General features: G+C 35.3%; 1 protein-coding gene across 1 annotated transcript in view; it reads right to left on the bottom strand.

Annotated features, from left to right (window-relative positions):
* Positions 1-21,554, bottom strand: part of UNC13C (unc-13 homolog C) — a 527,267-nt gene that overhangs the window by 182,239 nt on the left and 323,474 nt on the right. Inside the window, 1 exon segment of the mRNA XM_003784369.1 lies at positions 5,510-5,643. Within this exon segment, the coding sequence (XP_003784417.1) occupies positions 5,510-5,643 (134 nt within the window).

Raw genomic sequence — 21,554 nt, 5'->3', positions numbered from 1 at the left:
TTTCTTATTGTACAAAATTTGTCTCATTAGGTTGCTTCGGTAAGGTTCTGCAGGGGGGAAAAGTATAATCCTAGACTAACTTGTGAATGTGGCAGGCACAATGATTAATTTCACACCCATGATTAATTTCGTATATATCTTTTTTCTCAATTAAATCTTTATGACTCCAACTTTGCATGGCACCTGGCATATATTAAATATTCAACACATATTTACTAAATTAAAATGCAACTGTTAACAAGTAATAACAAGTAAATGGAGCAGGAAAGAAAAGGATGGGATAAAAACACTTTAGTATAAAAGAAACAATTCAGTATTGATCCTATTTTTCCTATAAATATATATCAGGACAACCAAATAAACGTTAAAGGAATTACAACATTATAAAACTACCATTTTTAAGTCCCTAGTGAAATAACTAATGCTGAAATGATCATAAATAAATGAAATCATTAGAGGAAAGGCTGATGAAGGAACTTTTAATGAAGAGAGCAAGTTGTCGGCATTGATCAATCTAGGCATCACCACAGGAGAAGAACCAGACTTAATGTGCCATCTGATGAGATGTAGTGTGAGGTGTGCTCATCACACCTGTGCTCACATAAAAAAAAAAAAAAAAGATGAACCTGAAAGTTACCCTCCAGAATAGTACTAAATATGGAGGTACAAGTTAAATACTCCCTCAAAGAGACAAATAGACTGATCTAGAAAGAGGCATATTTTAAGGACCATGAACAGAGCTTCTTTAAGTCAGTGGTAAGAATAAAAAAAAAGGAGGGAAGAACAAGAATGAAAGAGACTTATGACATATCTTTGCCATATGTAATGTGTGCACCTTATTTGGATAATGATTTAAACCAAGATGTTTCTGTGAATGTTATTAGTTGTGATATAACATTGTAATATGCAAAAAATTAGTCATGGTTTTCAGAGAGAGGATGAAATGACGTGACATCTGAAATTTGTTTACTATAATTTAGCAAAAAAAAAAACCCCAAAGACAATGAAAACTCAAGAGTATAGGTGAAGAAAATGTGACAAAACTTTTATAATTATTGAATTTGGGTGGTAAATACATGATGCTCTATTATATAGTCCTTATTCTTTTTAGTATGATGAACACTTTCCATAACAGTTCAATTTCTTAAATGCAAAATCCGTACAACAAGCAAATAGCTTTAATACTTTTAACAATATTATTTCCAAAACAGAAAGAACAAGAGTCAAATCCCTGATCAAAGTAGCTTAAACTCAATCTCCTGCATTGCACCAAATGAAATATGCTGTATTTTAAAACGTACGTTTGAAAATAACATTCTGGCACATCACATATCCTTGAGGTGGAAAAACAGTAGCATATTTTATCTTTGCAAATGGAACAAATTTTTCAATTGGTCCCTTTTCTATGCAACATTTTTGGATACTGCTATATGCTATTAATTCAGAGAGAAAATACACTGAGATTTCACTATCTGTATACTTTTGGAGACACCTAAAAGAAATGACATACAATAATACAATGCATGCAAACAAATGGAATCACAGAATGGATGAAACTTATATTTTGCTCATATTTTGGTCAGCATTGCCAAAAAAAAGTAATTTAAACTCACGATATTTTAAATAAAATGAGAGTAAAATTTTTATGCATATTTAAAAAGAATTAAGATTTCTTACTTTTAGGATACGTAGTAAACCTTCCCTACATTTTGTATTTAATTGAGGTCATCTAAAAACTCTCATATCTAAGTATACAATTGTCTACAGCGTATAATACTTGGAAGTCACACAGGTGACCAAATCTCTATATATCCAAATATAAGTCACTATATACTTCCTCAAATTGATACTTCCGCCTGTATTTCTCAGTTAATGGTGCCCACATAAATACAACACTTGGATCATCTCTGCTTTCTTCCTTAATACTATACTCAATGCAGCCAATCAAAATGATCTTTTGATTTATCTCCTTAATATTTCACAAATCTGACCTTAACTCTTTATCATCTTACACAAGGCTCTCATGTCATCTCTCTAGATCACCACTATAGACACTGAATAGTTACCACCACTAACAGAAGAAAAACAATAATTATATTTACACCGAATGATAAAATTTTCAAACTAATTTTTAGTACCAGAAAGCAGATCAATGGGCTTGGCGCCTGTAGCTCAGTAGGTAGGGCACCGGTCACATACACTGGGGTGGAGGGTTCAAGCCTGGCCCCCGGGGCCATCTAAATAACAACAACAACTGCAACAAAAAAATAACTGGGCATTGTGGTGGGCACCTGTAGTCCTGGCTACTTGGGAGGCTGAGGCAAGAGAATCATTTAAGCCCAAGAGTTTGAGGTTGATGTGAGCTGTGATGCCACAGTACTCTCCAGTGGGCAACATAGAGAGACTGTCTCAGAAAAAAAAAAAAAAAGCATATCAATGATTTCCTGGAGATGGGACCAATTACAAAAGGCACATGGAAACTTATTGGGGTGATGAATATCTTCATTATCTCGAATACAGAGATAGTGTTGAGGTTAGATACATATGCCAAAATTAATTGAATTATACATATTAAACATGCCATTTTATTGCATTCAATTATACTTCAATAAATACAAAGACCAATACCTAAATCTGAAAATACACTACTAAGTATTTTTCAGTTTCAATGAAATACTGAAATTTCTACAAGTACTAGCAAGCTACTTCATGAAAAATCATTTTAAAATTTGAGAAACTATTGCTCAAAGACTCCAATCCACAGCATAGGAATAGGCAGAATAGACATTGACTATATGTATATATCTACCTTAATTTTTTTTTCATTTGACAAATATAAATGCTGGATATATACTAGTGACCAAAATAAAAGACATACTTTCCCTTGGGTTTATCATCTACAGTTACTATAAACTTGTTATCAAACTAGAACTAGCAAAACTTATAATGATTTCTCAAAGTCATGGTAATGGTAAGAACTTCATTCAACAAATTCTTTGTATCAATAATCCTAGATTACATTGAAAGAGATTTACAAATCCCCTATATTTTTAAGTCATTCATTCACTCTCCATGTCTCCAAAATAAAACATGATGTGTCTTTTGACACAAAACTTGTTTTAACTTGCTGTGTCCTTCGAATTGGTCTGTGTCCTCAAATACTAGCCTATATAAGGGACTCAGGTTCTGAGTTAATAATAATTCTTTATTATTATAGACTTCTGTCAACTTCACATTTTCTGACTCCATAGATTTGGGATAGGGCTCAGAGTCTTCAAATTGAACTATCAGCCCATGTGATCCCCACCCTATTGGTCTGGATTTCTTTCCCTGGGAAACAGTGTGATTGCCTATGAACCAAGTAGATGACTAATGAAGCTTCTATGTGATGACACATTAGATAAATAAACAGATGGAAATGAAAATGTCACCAAATTATACAAATGCAGCAATGCATACCCATGACCACATCTCCATCTCCAGGTGAATTCACTTAAAGCATTTTTTAAAATTAAGTGAGAAACTAAAGTAGACGATCTTCAGTAAGTGAAAAAGCTTTAAAATATCCTTAAAATTTGACCAAACACAATTGTAAGACAGATCCCAGAGGGAGATTTTTAGTATTTCCGAAAAAAAGGGTAGCTCTCAACTGTGACATTAAAAACAAAATTAAAAAGCAAAACAAAGACATTCTTCTTTCCATGTGTCATTGATAATTTTTATACCTAATAGGCTCAATTCAGTTTGTAATTTTACATTTATTTTTGGCATAACCTAAATGTAATTACTGCAGTTCCTTTACTACAATCTCAAAAAGTCAATGAAAATCTTGGCATATTTTTGGGCTATGTCAGTGGTTTTCAACCTTCCTAATGCTGTGGCCCTTTAATATAGTTCCTGTGGGTCGCAAGCCATAGGTTGAAAACTGCTGTGCTATATGATTAAAAATCAATCTGGAAAATTTTCATTTATTCCATGATTTCATAATGTATCTGTTACTGCCCCTATTCTGATTGAAGGTACTTGGTAAATGTAATGAATTTCTTTGATTAAAAACAAAACCCCTTTGAATGACTTAATTTACATTTCTCAGCATGTATTTGTTTTCATTCAATAATCTTTTGTCAAGTGGCCTATCCCAGCCCAAGAATACAATCTTGGAAAAAGTTGCTGGTCTCCTAATCTTCAGGAAACACACTCTGCCCTCAAGAAAGTGCCAAAGAGTGAATGAGAAAACAAATGTATTCCACAAAACTGTTGAAGACCTGAGAAGGACTTCCCAGGATCCATGATGAGAAGAGGACATGTGTGGATTGGAAAAGATCTCCAAGAGAATAAACAAGCAAAGCTGTACAGATGGTAATCAGGAGACACTAGAGCCACCAGGAAGAAAGATGTGGGCATAAGATTCAGGATTTGGCAAAGGGGAAAAGGTAAACTTGATGCTATGATGGTTGCATATCAAAAATAGGACTACTTTCTCCACAATCAGGAGAATTTAGCAGCAGGTGACCATAGGTGGTAAGAAGGCAGGATAGGGTAAAAATTAAAAAACTTAAACTGATTTATTCTGTGGTTGGAATTTTTAATTGGACTCAACAAAAACTCTGATTCTGTCTTGACCAAAACAGAAAACAGGAATAAAATCAGTTCTTGAAAAGAGTCTGAATCTACTTCATTGTCCTACATCATGGGTTATCTATTTCTGCAATCTTTGCTTCCCACATCATTTTAATCCTTACCACCATGTCAAGAGAACAAGGCTATGCCTGGTTGGCCATCTTCGGTTATTTTGCTTGTATGGCCTTTAGCATATAGAAATGAATAAAACTCAAATGGGCAACCTTAAGGTCTGATGGATCTTGGAAATTACCTGGTAATATGTCTTCATCTTACATGGGAGGAAACTGAGACTCAGAGAAATCAGATAATTTCCCCCCGCCTCAAAGCTGGTGAGAATTTGATTAAAATGAAGACTTTATAGACTCTTCTAGAACAGTCATGAATTTTAATCCACCTACCTTGTCTTGGAGGCATAAACTTTAGGTTGCAATTGGCGAAATTGACTTGTTTTATTAAATATTGCATTAAATCTGTTAAATCAATATGCACGACTATTTTAAAAGATTTTTTGACAGATCTTTATCATTGAATATCCATAATAGAGTATGTTTAACACTAGCTCTTTTTAGTTTTAGAGGGAGTGCACACTTATTCTTTTGAGATAATGGAACCAAAGGAAAGAGGGAACATTTTTATATCACATAAATATCAAATCTTGGAAAATATTTGCCTCCACATCCAAAGAATAATACCCTATGGGGCTCAAAATAAAAATTCTTAGTTTTCACTGAAGTGGTATTTACTGACAAAAGTAGAAAAGTATTCTGTTTTCTACAGCTTGATTTTGGAAAAGTCTGTCATTGCCATCAGAATATAAGCTGTGCTTAAGATATTTTTTAAAGTTTAGTGGAAGAAAATCCATTCATTTCCAAAACAATGTACTTACTGATTCAAGACAGGTGTGTAGGCAGTTTTGTCCTCATCAATAATAGTGACCATCAGTGTAATAAGTTGGGGCCAAAAATCCAAATTCTTGGTAGTTGGTCCCTGATCTTCCCGAGGAATGTCCTGTTTTTTACTCTGCTCACAAGTTCACGCAACATGCAAAAGAAAAGGTTAAATGGGATGACTTTAGTTAAATGTCACTGTCAAACAAGAGGGCCAAAGAAAAGTGATTATGGAAAATCTCTTAGATTATGTAACCCAAAGCTATTAAATTCAGAATTCCTTTCCTCATTGAATAGCACCCAATAGGGTAAACTTGCTGTGGCCAGGTTTACATTTCTATTCACTCTTCTACTTTTTCTTTTTTTAGTTTAACTGCTATCACATTTTTTAAGATTTTTTAATTGTTTTAATTCTAGACTGGAGGTTTCTTCTCCCTCTTTTTTCTTTCTTTTTTTTTTAGAGACAGTATCACTTTGTCACCCTTTGGTAGAGTGCCATGGCATCACAGCTCACAGCAACCTCTAGCTCTTGGGCTTAGGCGATTCTCTTGCCTCAGCCTTCCCAGTAGCCACGACTACAGGCACCCACCACAATGCTCCGCTATTTTTTTTGCTGCAGTTTGGCCGGGGCCGGGTTTGAACACACCACCTTCGGTATATGGGGCTGGCACTCTACAACTGAGCCACAGGCGCTGCCCTCTTCTCCTATTTTTATTCATGACCTTAGGAATTATTATTGAAGACATTATCCCTGTAATATGGCTTCTTCCAAGGATAAAGGTTGAATTTTGTGTGTACAAAGGAGGGTGTGTGGCGCGTTTGTGTTTACTTGCTTAACTATATTGTCCAAAGTCACATTGGTAATTAGCATGCAGAGCCCAAAGTTGCCTGTTTAGAAAATCAGCACTTTTAAGCGCTACAATGTATATACGCTACAGTGATTATCTTGAACTCTTCCCATCCTGCCCACAGAGTTTCCTGAATAACTAAAACGTTGCTAAGTCTACCTTTTTCTTTATTCCTTTCATTTAAATTACCTTTGAATCATTCTCAATTTACCCTGCTACTTAAATTCTTCACCTCTCACTTCTCAGAATGTGGCATGAGATGATCTAAATTTACTTTGAGGTTAACAGGGTACAAGACAATCTTCAATGTTTCATGTATAAATTTCCTATTTCACATAGGCAATTCTTTCCAACATATAGATAATTTAATCTGATTACTTATTTTGTGTGGGAATTATTTTTCGAGCCCTACTTTTACATTTTTTCTTAATTAGGCAAAAAATACAGGCAGAGAGAGTTTTCATTCCAGTATACAAGTAAGTGGGAAGCATCTGGCTTCTATGACAATTTTTGCCACAAAATTTATAAGCTTATATGTATAGAATATCTGAACATTTGTGCCTCGGGAAACACAAAGCCTCTGATGGAAAATGTGTATTAGATTTTATTTAGCCCAATCTATTGCTGACAATTATTATGTTTTCTGCTAGGACCAGAAGATCAGCCACTATCTGCTAAATTGTATATACATACCTCTCAGTGCTAATAATGACATGGGATGATATTTGGATGAGGTATCTATTAGTATTATTCTCACCTAAGTTCAAAGATAGTCCCACTTACTACTACAGACCTCCACACATACATTACCATACTGTGCCTTTAAAGATATGTATTTTCCTAGGATGCTGGCAAGAGCTATTGATTTACCTTTATGTTCAACAAAATGCAACAGATGTTAAAACTTAAAAATTAAAATGGCCAAAAAATTAGTGGCTGAGATAAATTACTTTATATCTCCAGAATAAACTACATCTGATCCCTGAGAATCACTGGAAACTCCTTGACCAGTTTCCTCCATCAATTTCTAAGGCAAGTCAAGGTATATCAGTGGATCTTTAGGAAGAAAAATGCAGTAATATAGGCTTACAAATACCCAAATTTGCTGACTTAAAGTGTTAATTAAAATTTTTCTTTGTCTTGTGAATAGGTCTTCCTACTATGCACAATAATGTAGTTATTTATATTATATTATATATTATTATATTAAGCCAAATAGATTTCTAAAGTATGTAGAAATCTAAAGAATCTGGTGAGTTGTGAAGGTTATAAATAAAAGTAGTTCTCATGGCCACAACTGACTACATTAGAATACTATCATTAATCACCATGATGAGTAATAGACAAACTACATGCCTTACATATTTTAAGTAATGTGACTGAGTGAAAGGAAATTATTATCAATGATATATTCAATATCACATTCACTTATCACCATTTTGCAAAGAATGACATAAAAAGGAAGAAAGACAGAGGTAGTTGAATATGCATTAATTCCAAGTCCCTTAGCTGTCAGAAATTGTATTTCCACCATTCTTTTTTATGACACCAGAGGATTATTGATGGTCCAACTTTTTGCTTCAAATTTTGTATGTTGCATCAGAATAAACCGAACTGGATGCTGAATCATTAAGTTTTTTGCATAGTACCCAGCAGTATCCTAAACCAGTATTTCTCCACTTGAAGAGTGTATTATAATAGATCATGTGCTTAAAAGGATGGGGTATAATCTGGTGTAGTATTATATTATTTACTCCATCTTCAGTATTGAATTTTTCCAAGTAATATTTTATTAACATATCTTAGGAATCCACTAGGGTATTTGACTTTATGATTGGAAAAATTAAGCTAATGATAGTAGAGATTCAAAAAACTAATAGTAAGTGTTTTCATTTTCACTGAAACTCATGAATTAATATTTATCATGGTAAGAAAATATAGTAATTATGAACTCATTAACAACAAATTACAATTCAATTACAAAATGATGACTTGTTGGATCAATCATAATTATAGTTATTATTATAGTTGTGGATAAAATGATTTTAATAGATTATTGAGAAAAGAGACTTGAAAAAAATCTGTGAGAATAAAATGGGAAATAGATTTTTCAAAAATGGAAAGTCGTCATAGTATAGGATCAACTGAATAAATCTTTTAATGATCATAAAAACTACAGGAAAGCTTATGTAGACAATCTGATGAGATGTACATTTTATTTTCCTGGTATCAAGTGAGAAAAAATGAGCATATGCATTAAGAAGAAATCAATGTAAAGAAAGAACCATTAGGAGCGAAGAAGTATTTAAGTAACAGATGGTATCTTCTGAACTTATGCAACACTTCAACATTGCTATAAAATATTTCTCTGGTATTCCATGTATCTATTCAGTGAGTGTATAATTGTGAAATACTTCCTATAAGGGGCTAACCATATTAGGTTTGAGTGAACATATTTGTTAGAGAAATGCAAAGATAGGATATTTAAATGCCAAAGTACATGAAAGATGAATGTTTGAATGTTTGAAAAACTACTAGTAAAATGGGGTCCTATAGCTTTTGACAAAATGTGTTTCTCTAACATTAGTTCTACTGAATGTTAATGAGTACCATACACACGTACAAGGTCCAATGCTCAAATAACTTTAGAAAATGTTTGCTGAAATAGAGTTAAATAGTTATTATTTTTAGGTTTCTTGAAGCCTTTAACACACTAATGCATATTATGATTCTCTAAGATCAAGGTTCTCAAACTTTGGTGTACATCAGCATTGCTGGGAAAGCTTGCTAGTGACAGATTATAAGGCCTCATTTTCAGAGTTTCTGATTCAGTAAGTCTAGGGAGAGGCCTGAGAATTTGCACTTATGATTTTTCAAATAATGCTAGTGTTCTGGTCCAGGAATCACTTTTTGAACCACTTCTCCAAGAGCTAATACTAGAACATAAGTTTCTGAAATGAGTTTGAAGCTGGTAAAGCCCTTACTCCCTATCTCCCCACTCCATAAGATAAGTGCTCCTCTGAAAATACTTGGAGAAATAAAAGACCATGGAGACAGATGGTTTAAACCCTGAAGGACCTTGTATGTCATGTCAAGGAATTTGCATCTAAACCAAATTTCATAAGGACCATTAAAAGATTCTCAACATGAGGCCAGGTATAGTGGCTTATCCTTGTAATCCTAGCACTTTGTGAGACTGAGGCAGAAAGATGACTTGCAGTCAGGAATTTACAACCAGCCTGAACAATGTAAAGAGACTTCCTCTCTACAAATAGAAAATTTATCAGGGTGTGGTGGCACATACCCATAGTCTCAGCTACTTGCAAAGCTGAGGCAAAAGGATCACTTGAGCCCAAGAGTTTGAAGCTTCAGTGACACCACTACCTCCAAAAAGAAATAAAAAGAAATTTAAACACACAAGTACTTGGTTACATTTATGTTTTAAATGAAAAAGGCAAAATACACTTAAAAAAGAGTTAATAGGTGAAACTTGTGGAACTCATTAACTAGTTGATGAGAAAGCAAAGAAAAAGGAAGGAGGTCAGGAAGTAATTAGGCAGACCAGTCTGAAGTTTCAGAAACATTCTGAACTGTTGATGTAGATAGAAGATAGGCTATTTCAGGATATTTGCAGCAGCTGAAATTACAGAGTAAATAAGATTACTCAAAGCCAAGAGAATACATGGCCACAGGCAAAACCATGGAGTTTTAAATAATTTTAAAAAGAAAAAATAAAATTTTTTGAAAGAGAGGCATAAGTGGGGCAGATAGGCTCCTTTGAAATGAGAATGAATGAAATCCCAAGTATATGTGGGAGGATTAGCCTCAGGCATAAATAAAGAATATGGTTTACATTGAGTCAATAAAGAGTCTTGCAGATAAAGGGAACAGTTAGGAATTTTCATCTTAAGAGAAGTGGAGGTAGGATAAGGTATTAGAGGAACAAAGTTTGAAATAACACACCAATAAAAAAAAAAAAAATTGAGAAATAGCCCTGTGTTGTTACCAGTGCTGTAGAGGTACTGTCAACTAGTTTGAGCATGCTGGTGAGGGTGGATCTCTGAATTTATAATTACACAACTCCAGACCATCATGATTTTTCTCTAGTACTGGATCTAAAAGCCAAGAAAACAGAATGTTGGATTTCTTAGGGGGGTGTACAGTAAAATCAGGAAGGGAGAAATAGATTTGAGCATTTGACAAACATAGTTGAAGTACTGTAACATATGTATTGTAGTCTGAAGGAAAGAAGAAAAGGAATGGAAGGAAAGGTGGAAGAGGGAGTAGGGAGCGAGAAAGGTAGAAGAACAGAAGATTGTGGTCAGTAGGATATTTGTCATTAGGCATTCAGACCATGGGAGTAGGAGATAAGAACAGTGTTTAGGTGAAGGGCTCTAGTGCTGAGGTCTAAAATAGACCAAGGGAAATATGGTCTCTGAATAGAACTTACAGAATATGTGTACTTATGTGTGTATAAATAGGTGGCTACTGCAAGGGGCACAGTGAGGTAACCTTAGTTCAAGCCACATAGCAATGATTAAAGGTCTTGGAAACAAGGTTTATTGATGCTAAGAACTTAAAAAACAGGACAGGGTGGACATAAAGACACAAAAAACAAAAATGAGATAAAGGTGAGCATTAGTATTTTAAAAAAGAAAAACTTTAATATGTGATAAAATGTGACAAGATAAATAAATGTTAAACAATGAACTAGGTAGCTTTTATACAATGTGTTTAAAACTTGTTCTGACACTGAATTGGTTGTTGACTTACTTATAATTCTGAGATAAGAAAACCTTAACTCTAGCAGTTTATAAGCTAGAAAAATGGGAACTCTTTAATTGGTCTTAGAAGCATTCAGTCTTTGCAAAATGCTAATAATGATGGCTAATATCCCTCATGATAAAAATTATCAACCAATTAGGTACAGAATGAATGTACATCGACATAATATAGGCTGACTGTGATAAACCCATAGCTAATATCATACTCAATGGGGAAAATTTGAAAGCTTTACTTGTAAGATCTAAATCAACATAAAAATGTCCAGTTTCACCACCTCTATCTAAATCATACTGGAAGTCCTAGTCAAAGTACTTAAGCAAGAGAAAGAAATAAAAGGCATTTTACTGGAAAAGGAAGAAGTTAAACTGTTCCTGTTTGCAGACAGAAAATGTTAAAGACTCTACAAAAAAAAAAAAAACTTATTAGAATAAGTAACAGAATTTGGTAAAGTTGCAGGCTATAAAATCAGCATACAAAAATCAGGAGCATTTCTATACCCTGACAAGAAACTATCCAAAAAAGAAATCAAGGAATTAATCCCATTTACAATAGATTAAAAAAAAACTTAGGAATAAATTTAACCCAAAAGGTGAAAGATATCTAAACTAAAAACTATAAAACAATGATGAAAAATTGAAGACACAAATAAATGAAAATATATCTCATATTCTTGGATTAGAAGGATTAATATCGTTAAAATGTCCATCCTATGAAAACCAATCTACTAGGTTATGAAATCCCTATCAAAATACCGATGAAATTCTTCATATTGTTTTAAGATTTATAAAATGTGTAGAACCACCATGGTTCATGAGTAGTCAAAGAAATATTGATCAAAAGGAACAAAGCTAGAGCCATCACATTACATGACTTCAAAATAGATACAGAGAAAGCATTTGACAAAATTTGGCACCCTTTTCTGATAAGAACTCTTAACACAATAGGCATAGATAAAATATCCCTCAAAATTATAAAACCTATAAGACAAACCCACAGCCAACATCATACTGAATAGGGAAAAATTGAAAGCATTCCCACTTAGATCTGAAACTAGACAAGGTTGCCCACTATCACCACTTCTACTTGACACAGTGCTAGAAGTCTTAGCTAGAGCAATCAGACCAGAGAAGGAAAACAAGTGTATCCAAATGGGGACAGAAGAAGTCAAACTATCACTCTTTGCAGTATTATCTTATACCTAGAAAACTCCAACAGTTCTGCCAAGAGACTCTTGGAATTGATAAATAAATTCATTATTGTCTCAGGCTATAAAATCAATGTACACAAGTCAATAGAATTCCTATATATCAACAATGGTCATGCTGAGAATCAAATCAAAGACTCAATGCCTTCCATAAAAGCAACAAAGAAAATAAAATACCTGGAAATACATTTAATCAAGGATGTAATAATCACTACATGGAAAAGTACAACTTACTGTAAAAGGAAATCATAGAGGTCATTAACAAACGGAAAAACATATCATGCTCATGGTTTGGCCAAATCAACATTGTTAAAATGTCTGTACTACCCAGTGATCTTCAGATTCAATGCAGAATACCAATGTCACTTTTTGCAGATTTGGAAAATGAATTCTATACTTCATATGGAGCCAGAAAAGAGCCTAAATAGTTGAAGTAATTTTAAGCAAATAGAATAAATCAGAGGCATCAGTTTATGAGACTTCAAGCTATAGTACAAGGCAATAGTAACAAAACAACACAGCTAGCACAAGAACAGAGAATTCATAGGGTCTCAATGAATTAGAACAGAAAACTCAGATGTAAAACTATCCCCATTTGCCATCTGATCTTTGACAAAGCAGACCATAACATATAATCCCCATTCAATAAATGATGCTGGGAAAATCTAATTGTCACATACATGTAGGAGACTAACATAGGATCTGAACCTCTCACCACTCACAAAAATTAATTTATGATCATTAACATACTAAAGCATGAAACCACAAGAATCCTAGAAGAAAATGTTGGATCTTTTTTCCCTTTTTATTTTTTAGACAGAGTCTTACTTGGTCACCCTTGGTAGAGTGCCATGGTGTCTTAGCTCGCAGCAACCTCAAACTCAAGTGGGTTCAAGTGATCCTCTTGCCTCAGTCTCCTGAGTAGCTGGGACTACAGGCACCCACCACAACACCTGGCTATTTTTTAGAGATGGGGTCTTGCTCTGGCTCAGGCTGGTCTTGAACCTGTGAGCTCAGGCAATCCACCCACCTTGGCCTTCCAAGTGCTGGAGTTACAAGTGTGAGCCACCATACCCAGTCAGGACAGACTTTTATAGACATTGGCCTAGACAAAGAATTTATAAAGAAGGTCCCAAATGAGATTAAAGCAATAACAAAAATTAACAAATGGAAACTGAGTAAATTAAAAAGCTTCTGTAAAAATAAACAAATGAATAAATAAAAAGCTTCTGCATAGCCAAGGATATAATCAATAGAGCAAATAGACAACCTACAGAATGGGAAAAAATATTTGCATGTATACATTTTTAAAAGGGCTGATAACCTGAATCTATAAAGAAATCAAGCAAATCAGCAAGTAATAACATCAACCACCAAATAAAAAAGTGGGCACATCAATCTGTGAATGGATTAACAAATTCTACATGTATACCACGGAGTATTATTCAGCCATAAGAAATGATGAAGACTTTATCAGGGGTCCTCAAACTTTTTAAACAGGTGGCCAGTTCACTGTCCCTCAGACCATTAGAGGGCCAGACTACAGGCCCCGGGACCAGTCAGCTGCTAAGCAGGACAGGCAGCGGTAGCAAAAACACCCATTGGGCCAGATAAATGTTCTAGGCAGGCTACATGTGGCCCGCAGGCTGTAGTTTGAGGACGGCTGCTTTACATCATTTATTTTACCTGGAAGGCGCTGAAACACATTCTTCTTAGTAAAGTATCACAAGAATGGGGAAAGTATCCAATGCACTCAATATTAATATGAAACCAATATATAAACAACTACAAGCCCACACAAAAGAAAAACATAAGTATAGTCCAGCAAAGAGGAGGGGAGAGGAGAAAGAGGGATGAAGGATGTAGGAGAAAAACACCACATGAACTCAACTATTAAGTCAGAACTAATTGATCAATGCCCACGTGCACATTAGGTAGTAAAACTCAACAGAAACCAAAGAGATGGGAGAAGGCAGAAGTAAAGGGGAAAATTCACACCTAACAGGTACCGTGCACACCAGTGATGGGCACACTTACAACTTTGATTCAAACTGTACAAAAGCAATTGATGTAACCAAAAGATCTGTACCCTTATATTATTATGAAATTAAAAAAAGAAATTATATCAAGTCATTTAAATATTTTATATTCAGTTTTAAAGCATAACATAACATATGGTTATTAATAATAACTTCAGAAGATAGATGTAACAGTCTCTAGGAGATTAGTGTTTTTTTCAAATAACTAATATATGCTGTTAATTGAGAATAAAAATATTGACAATTAGTAGTTAAGACTAATTATTGAGTACTAAAAATATATTAGTCTGGTTTGAAACAAAACTAGAAATTTCCATATATTATAATAGTTCACTTTCATTATAGCAAAATATTTAAAGAATTTTCAGCGGGTCCTTTTAGCTATAATAAGTCAGAGGTACCCATTCCAATATCTAAATTACCAAAACAGCAATTCAAAGTGTTTGGGCACTCTAAATGGTTTGTAACATCTTTAAATGGCTCCTTGAATTTGAATAGAGTGCATACGCTTATCATAATATGTAATATTTAATACATAACAATATATTCAGAATTCTGAACGTGGACTTTTATATACACAAGGTATGTAATAGCATGGTAGCATAGAAAAATTATAATTGCACATGGGATTAGAAATACATTCTGGTTTTAGGTCTCACCTTACCATTATTTTATTAAGCAAGGAATGTATCTCTTCAAACTTTGGATTCCTAATTTTGAAATGGTAATGTATATATACATAATTCTAAGTTTCTGATAATTATAGCAGGAATATTTAGAATATCTTTAGTAATACGTATTATTATCATAATGGGGAATGCCCACCTTTAGTTTATGGTCTATGTTTTACCTAATTGACAAGGTTCTTATCAGGATCCCAGGAGATATGCATACGAAAGCTTTTTAAATATAAAACATTGTTTTAATGTATAAACCAACAGTCTCACTCTTTACACACAAGTGCAATTTATGCGTGGTCAAGAAAATAATACTAGTACTTGTGCATAAAATTTTCAACAGAAAAGATTTTAGTACAATATAAGGAGAACTTTCTAAAATCAGATGTCTCCAAATGTTATAAACCCCAGTAAACCCCCAGGCACTTAGAGGCATACCAGCATAAAAGCACCTTTGTTAGGAAGTGCTGTCTAAAAAAAAAACCCTGAATTTCTTTTAAGTTTAAATTTATTGACTATATATTATTAGTAAATTTACAGAGATGAAAACATAAACCCTAAATAATATGGTCTGAATATTTGTACCCCACCCCCAAAATTCATATTTTAATATCTAATCTCTAATGCAATAGGATTAAGGGTGGGGTTTGGGGGAAGTCATTAGGTCATGAGGGCAGAATCCTTAATAATAGGATTAGTGCCCTTATAAAAGAGGCCTGAGGGGGCTTGTCCAACCTTTCTGTCATGTGATGACATGGAAAAACAGTGCTGTCTGTGGGGAACAGGCCCTCCTCAGACATTACACCTGCTGGCACCTTGATCTTGGACTTCCTAGCCTCCGAAACTGTGAGTGGTAAGTTTCTGTTGCTGATAAGTATTGTGTCATGGCAGTCTGAATGGATTAAGACAACATGTTTTGAGTGTTATAGGGCTTTGGTAAAATATGTGGTTACTATTTAAAAGGATAAAGATGTTTTAAAAACTCTGCATTATGGCAGAGTTAATAGCTTTTCATCAAATCTGTTCCTTCTTTTTGGGAGGATACATAGCTAAACAACCACGGAGAGTTTAGAGATGGGTTCCAATTATTTGACAATCCTTCCAATTGAAAGGTTTGTCTATATTTCCTTCACTTGAATATGGGTGACTTTGACCAGCAGAATATATGGTAGGAGTGACTCAAGTCTGTTTTGAGGCTGAGGTCTTAAGAAACTGGCAATATCTGTGCCAGGCAATACCTAACGCCTGTGGAACATCTGATCTTAAAATGTAGCCATTATGCTAAAGCAATGGGGTGGAGAGGTCCGTCTGGAGAAGAACGGAACGATGTGGTAGAGTTTCCAGGCAGCAGTCATGGCCTGTGTCACCCATGTGAGTCAGATACATTGGAAGTGGGTCCTCCAGCTCCATAAAGCCACACGGCAGAGCACTGAACCATTATCACACAACTCTGCCCAAATTCAGACTTGTGAGCAAATAAGCTTCCGATAGCTGTTTTAAACCATTCAGTTTGGGGCTGGTTTGTTATTGAACCTGAGATAACCAGGACAGAATTTAATGCCAGAAGTGGGGCCATAATGTAATAAAAATCTAAAATAGGTGGTATCAATTTTTAATTGCGTGGTGGTGAGTTAAAGCTGGAAGGGCTTCAAGGAGATAATTAGTGAAATCAGAAGACTTGGTGAGAGTCAGTCCAGTGAGGAAACTGTCATTTCAGGCCAGAGAAAAGGTGACTCCTGTTATTGGGGTGGGGAGAATTTGGCAACACTGTCACTGGCAATAAGTATGGAAAACAGAAAGCATAATGCGAACTGGGGAGCTTGGCAGAATGCTCGAAGTGCTGCCTGTTTTCTCACAGCCATGTAGAATAAGGTACAGTTGCAGGGAGATAGATAAGAGCTACAGAAACAAACCAATCATTTCCATCAGAATTCAGAAAAAATACAAAAGAGCCAGGTCTTCTTGGGTTCAAAAATAGTATTTTTTCATCCTCAGCCTCTCCAGATAGCAAGAATAGCTGGGGGTGGGGGGTGGTGATAGGAGGGACACAATCTAAATAAAGTTATGGGGAAAAAATAAGCCCAGTTTCAGCATACTTACCAAACCCAAGATGCTTTACTGGTATGGCTGATAGCTTGTATAAGATATCTGGGTCCAAAGTAAGGTTTCTGAGATGCTCTTGAATATTTAAGGCATATCGAGTAGAATTTCTAAGAATCTGAAGGGCAGTGTTCCAGAAACCTATAACTTTTAATCAAAGATGGAGAATGTCCATCTCACAAAGAAATATGGGTGTTGATTTTATCTAACAGAATAGCCATAGATGTTTGAAATAAATAGATCAAGTTTTATACTGAAAGTCAGTACAAAATGAAAAGAAGCCTATGACTTTCCAAACTTCTATGGGTAATAAATAGGCTAAAACTCTACTCATTTGTAATCATGAACCATTTCTTATAGAATGAGATGAATGGTTTAAGGCCAAGGTCAAAAACCTACAGAATGAAGCCACGAGTCAGAATCATCCCTAGTCAGCAGGAGAGCTGGAAATATGTTCCTGGCTAGATATTTATGGACCAGTGACATATGTTTATTATCCCTTCCCTTTTTGACCGGAAATGTCTATTGCAGTTACCCTATTTCAATCTCATTAGTATATATTAATTAGTATGTGTGAGAGGGGCAGAAAACATATTTCTTTAATTGCTATGTATTCAGATTAAAAGGAACTATGCTTGAGAAACTGCACACCTCCACATCTACTTGGACCTGTTGAGAGGCATTCAGAACCTCAAGCATAATGCTGTGAAAAGATGAGAATTTTGCTAAGTTTTCAGGGAAAGTGAATGCATCTTGCACTTGCAAAAAATGCAATGAGTCTATGGAAAGACTCACATGGAAATGAACGAAGGCCTTCAGCTGATTTTCCAGATGACAGCTGTTAGCAACTTTCAAGCTGGGTATGTAAACCATGTGGGCAGTAGATTGTCCAGCCCTAGTTAGGCCATTTCAGCTGGTGCAGCATGAAACAAAAATAAGCCATCTCTACTTGGCCCTGCCCCAATTGCAGATGCAAATACATGAGCAAAATAAATTATTGATTTTTTTTCAGCAATTGAGATTGGTACTGATTATTACATAGACAGATAACAATTGTATTTCCTAGCAGGAGCAAGTGTATTTCTTTGCAGGTCCAGGTTGGGTATGCTTAATCTAAAAATTTGAAATCCTCAATCCTCCAAAATCTAAAACTCTTTGAACACTGACACTATGCTCATTGGATCTTTTTAAATTTCAGATTAAGAATGCTGAACCACTAAGTATAGCACAGATATTACAACACTTCTGGTGACAAGCATTTTGGACAAGAGATACTCAATTTATAGTTATAGAAACAGAAATGTATGTAACCAAAATGTTTGTACCCCTGTAATATTCCAAAATGAAATAAAACAAAACAAAACAAACTGAGTTTTAGCCAATGGAATGTGAGCAGAAGTCTTCTAGCCTGTACCAGGAATGTCCAACCTACAGCCAAGGGGGCGGATGCTGATTTTGTGAGGACCATTTTTGCTTCTCTGGGATATTAGATATCATGCAAAATATGCACAGAGCTTTTTTAATGCTAATCAGCTCTCCTTGGTGTTTATGTATTTAATGTGTGGCCCGAAACAACTCTTCTTCAAAAAAAAAAGAAGAAAAAGGAAAGGTTGGACACCTCTGCAAGTGTGAACCTTCTATGTTCAATCCCCCATTCCCTTTCCCTTCTTCCTGTTTGCTATGCATAGCGACAGTCATCTTGATACTACATTGAAGATGGCAGATAAAAGCAGGTGGATCATTTTAGCTCAGGAGTTCCAGACTGGCTGAGTAAGAGTGTGACATCATTTCTACTAAAAATAGAAAAATTAGCTGGGCATTGTGATGGGCACCTGTAGTCCCAGCTTCAGGGAGGCTGAGGCAGGAGGATCACTTGAGCCCAGAAACTTGAGGTTGCTGTGAGCTATGACACTTGGCATTCTACCCAGGATGACAGAGTCAGACCATCTCAAAAACAAAACAAAAAGTTCTCTAAATCACTGCTTGTAGGAGTCTATTAGTTGCTGCGGGTAACAGGGCTACATCCCTCAGACCACCTGACTTCAGTACATCCCTGGTGATTAGCTCCACATGTATAGGTCCCAGATCAAGCACCTGTTGCAACCTCTCGCTGCTTTGCTACTCAGGACTTTTTTTTTTTTTTTTTTTAAATAAAGTCATAGAAGACCATTCTGTCCTATTCAAGTGTGACCCAGACATGCTAGAAAGTCAATAGCTCAGGTCCTCCCCACCCACATTTACTAGTTTCCTAGGGAATGCCATATCAAATTACCACGAACTTGGTGTCTTAAGACAACATAAATGCATAAAGTTCTGGAGGTGAGAAATCTAAAATTAAGGAGCTGTCAGGGTTGGCCCTTTCTACAGGCTCAGACACATAATCCGTTTCATGCCTTTCTTGTGCATGGTAGATTAGAAATTCTAAATGAACTTTTCAATTAACACAACTGAGATACTGAAGGAAAGGCTGTAATTTGTAAACTATAAAATCATTATGGAAAACAGCCTGGCATGATCTAGTGAAGTCAATTATGCACATATCTAATTCTCTGTAATTCCACTTACAGTTGTGCTTGCACCAGAAAATTGCCCCCAGAGGCAAGGAACTAACTCAAACCAGGTTGCTCCTTCCTCCACAAGGTCGCACTCATGACTGGCTTATGTTGTGATTCTAATTTCAGTTGCTTTGCCTTAACGGCAAACAACTTTGAAGGGCCATCTTATCCCTAGATATCCCTGTAGGACTGCCTGAGTCAGCCTCTCCCTCTGCCCAACCCCACAGTGCCACTTCCAGTCTATCTCTAGAGCTCTGCTGAACCATACCATGGTCCACTGGCTGCCTGTGGATAAATTTATTTTTAAATTGAATTAGTTCAAATACCCAACAGTCACATGTGGGTAGTAGCTATCACTATTCTGTTAGGCAGTGCAGGTACAGAAGTAAAGAACACTTCCACCACTGTGCAGATTCCACCGGACGGCACTGCCTTTAGTGCCTCCTTAGGGGAAATTCCTGTGGGCAATTCTCCACCTCAGCAGCTGCTGTTTCCTGGAAATCCAAACTAAAATTGTTACAAGCCCAGCACATGGATGACTATCAAACACATAATGCTGAGCTCAAAGAACACGACCCAGAAACATATTCAGTATGATTTTTTTTAAACAAAGTATTAAAAAATTGGGTAATAAATTATACAGCATAACCTCCGTAGTTGACCACCTCCCTACAGAGACCACCTCTTTAAATTGACCTGATTTTCATAGACCAGACATAAACCACATATATGTATGGGTACAGGAGGCCTAGTTCCTTATGTTGACAACCTCTGTATGTTGATCAGTTTGTTACAGTCCCTTGGGTGGCCAACTAACAGCAGTTCTGCTGTGTAGAGAAATATTTATTTAAGGTAGAACGATAGTGAAAAGGAAAAGGAACAATTGACATGAGCCTCAGGAGAGTGGTTATTTCTGGAGACCAGATGTTATCAGTGTAATCTCTTTAAACCAACATTCGTTATTTTTACTTAGGATTTTTTCCCAATAAAAAGAATTAAAATATAATCTAGGCTCTTAAGGAAAAGGAAATTGATTTGTTTTCTATCATTGGTAGAGAATAGGTATAAAGAAGGTAGAACCTACCAATAGAACCTATTATCATTAATTTCAATTTTTTAATTAACAATTAAAATTGTATAATATATATTTATGGTATACAACGTAATATTTTGATACACACACACATATTGTGGAACAGCCAAATCAAGCTTTTTAATATATGCATGATCTCACATACTTAGGGTATTTTTGAGGCAAGAACATTTAAAATCTATTCTCTTAGAAATTTTCAGATATACAACATGTTTGGTATTAAATGTAGTCACATGTTATACAATAGAGATTTTGTATGCTTTAGCCAACATCTCCCCAATCCAACCCCCCAGCTTCTGATTAGTATGATTTTACTCTGTGTTCCTATGACTTCAACTTTTTTATACTCCACAAATAAGAGAGATCATGTAGTATTTGTCATTCTGTGCCTGACTTTTTTCACTTAGAATAGGTTGTCCTCTGGTTCGTCCATGGTGGCACAAAAGATAAGATTTTTTTTCTTTTCTTAAGTCTCAATAGTATTCCACGGTGTATATATATATTGTGATCACTAACAGTCTTTTATTTTAAAAGTATGGTAAAGCCACAAATTCTGATAGTCTAAAAGTTACACATGAAAATAACAGTAAGAAGCCCAATCGACAAGCAAGATCTTCGATTATATCACTTTGAAATTTTCCATAATGAAATTTCTTATCCACAATAAACGAATAAACTATGAACTGCTGATAAGCGTCAGATCAGTCAAAACCTTTTGAGATGACTGGGGTATGATGGCTTTG

This window comes from Otolemur garnettii, unplaced genomic scaffold, assembly GCF_000181295.1.
Source record: "Otolemur garnettii isolate 467f Iridium unplaced genomic scaffold, OtoGar3 scaffold00011, whole genome shotgun sequence".
Lineage (NCBI taxonomy): Eukaryota > Metazoa > Chordata > Mammalia > Primates > Galagidae > Otolemur > Otolemur garnettii.
This window is presented reverse-complemented; position numbering and strand designations above follow the sequence as displayed.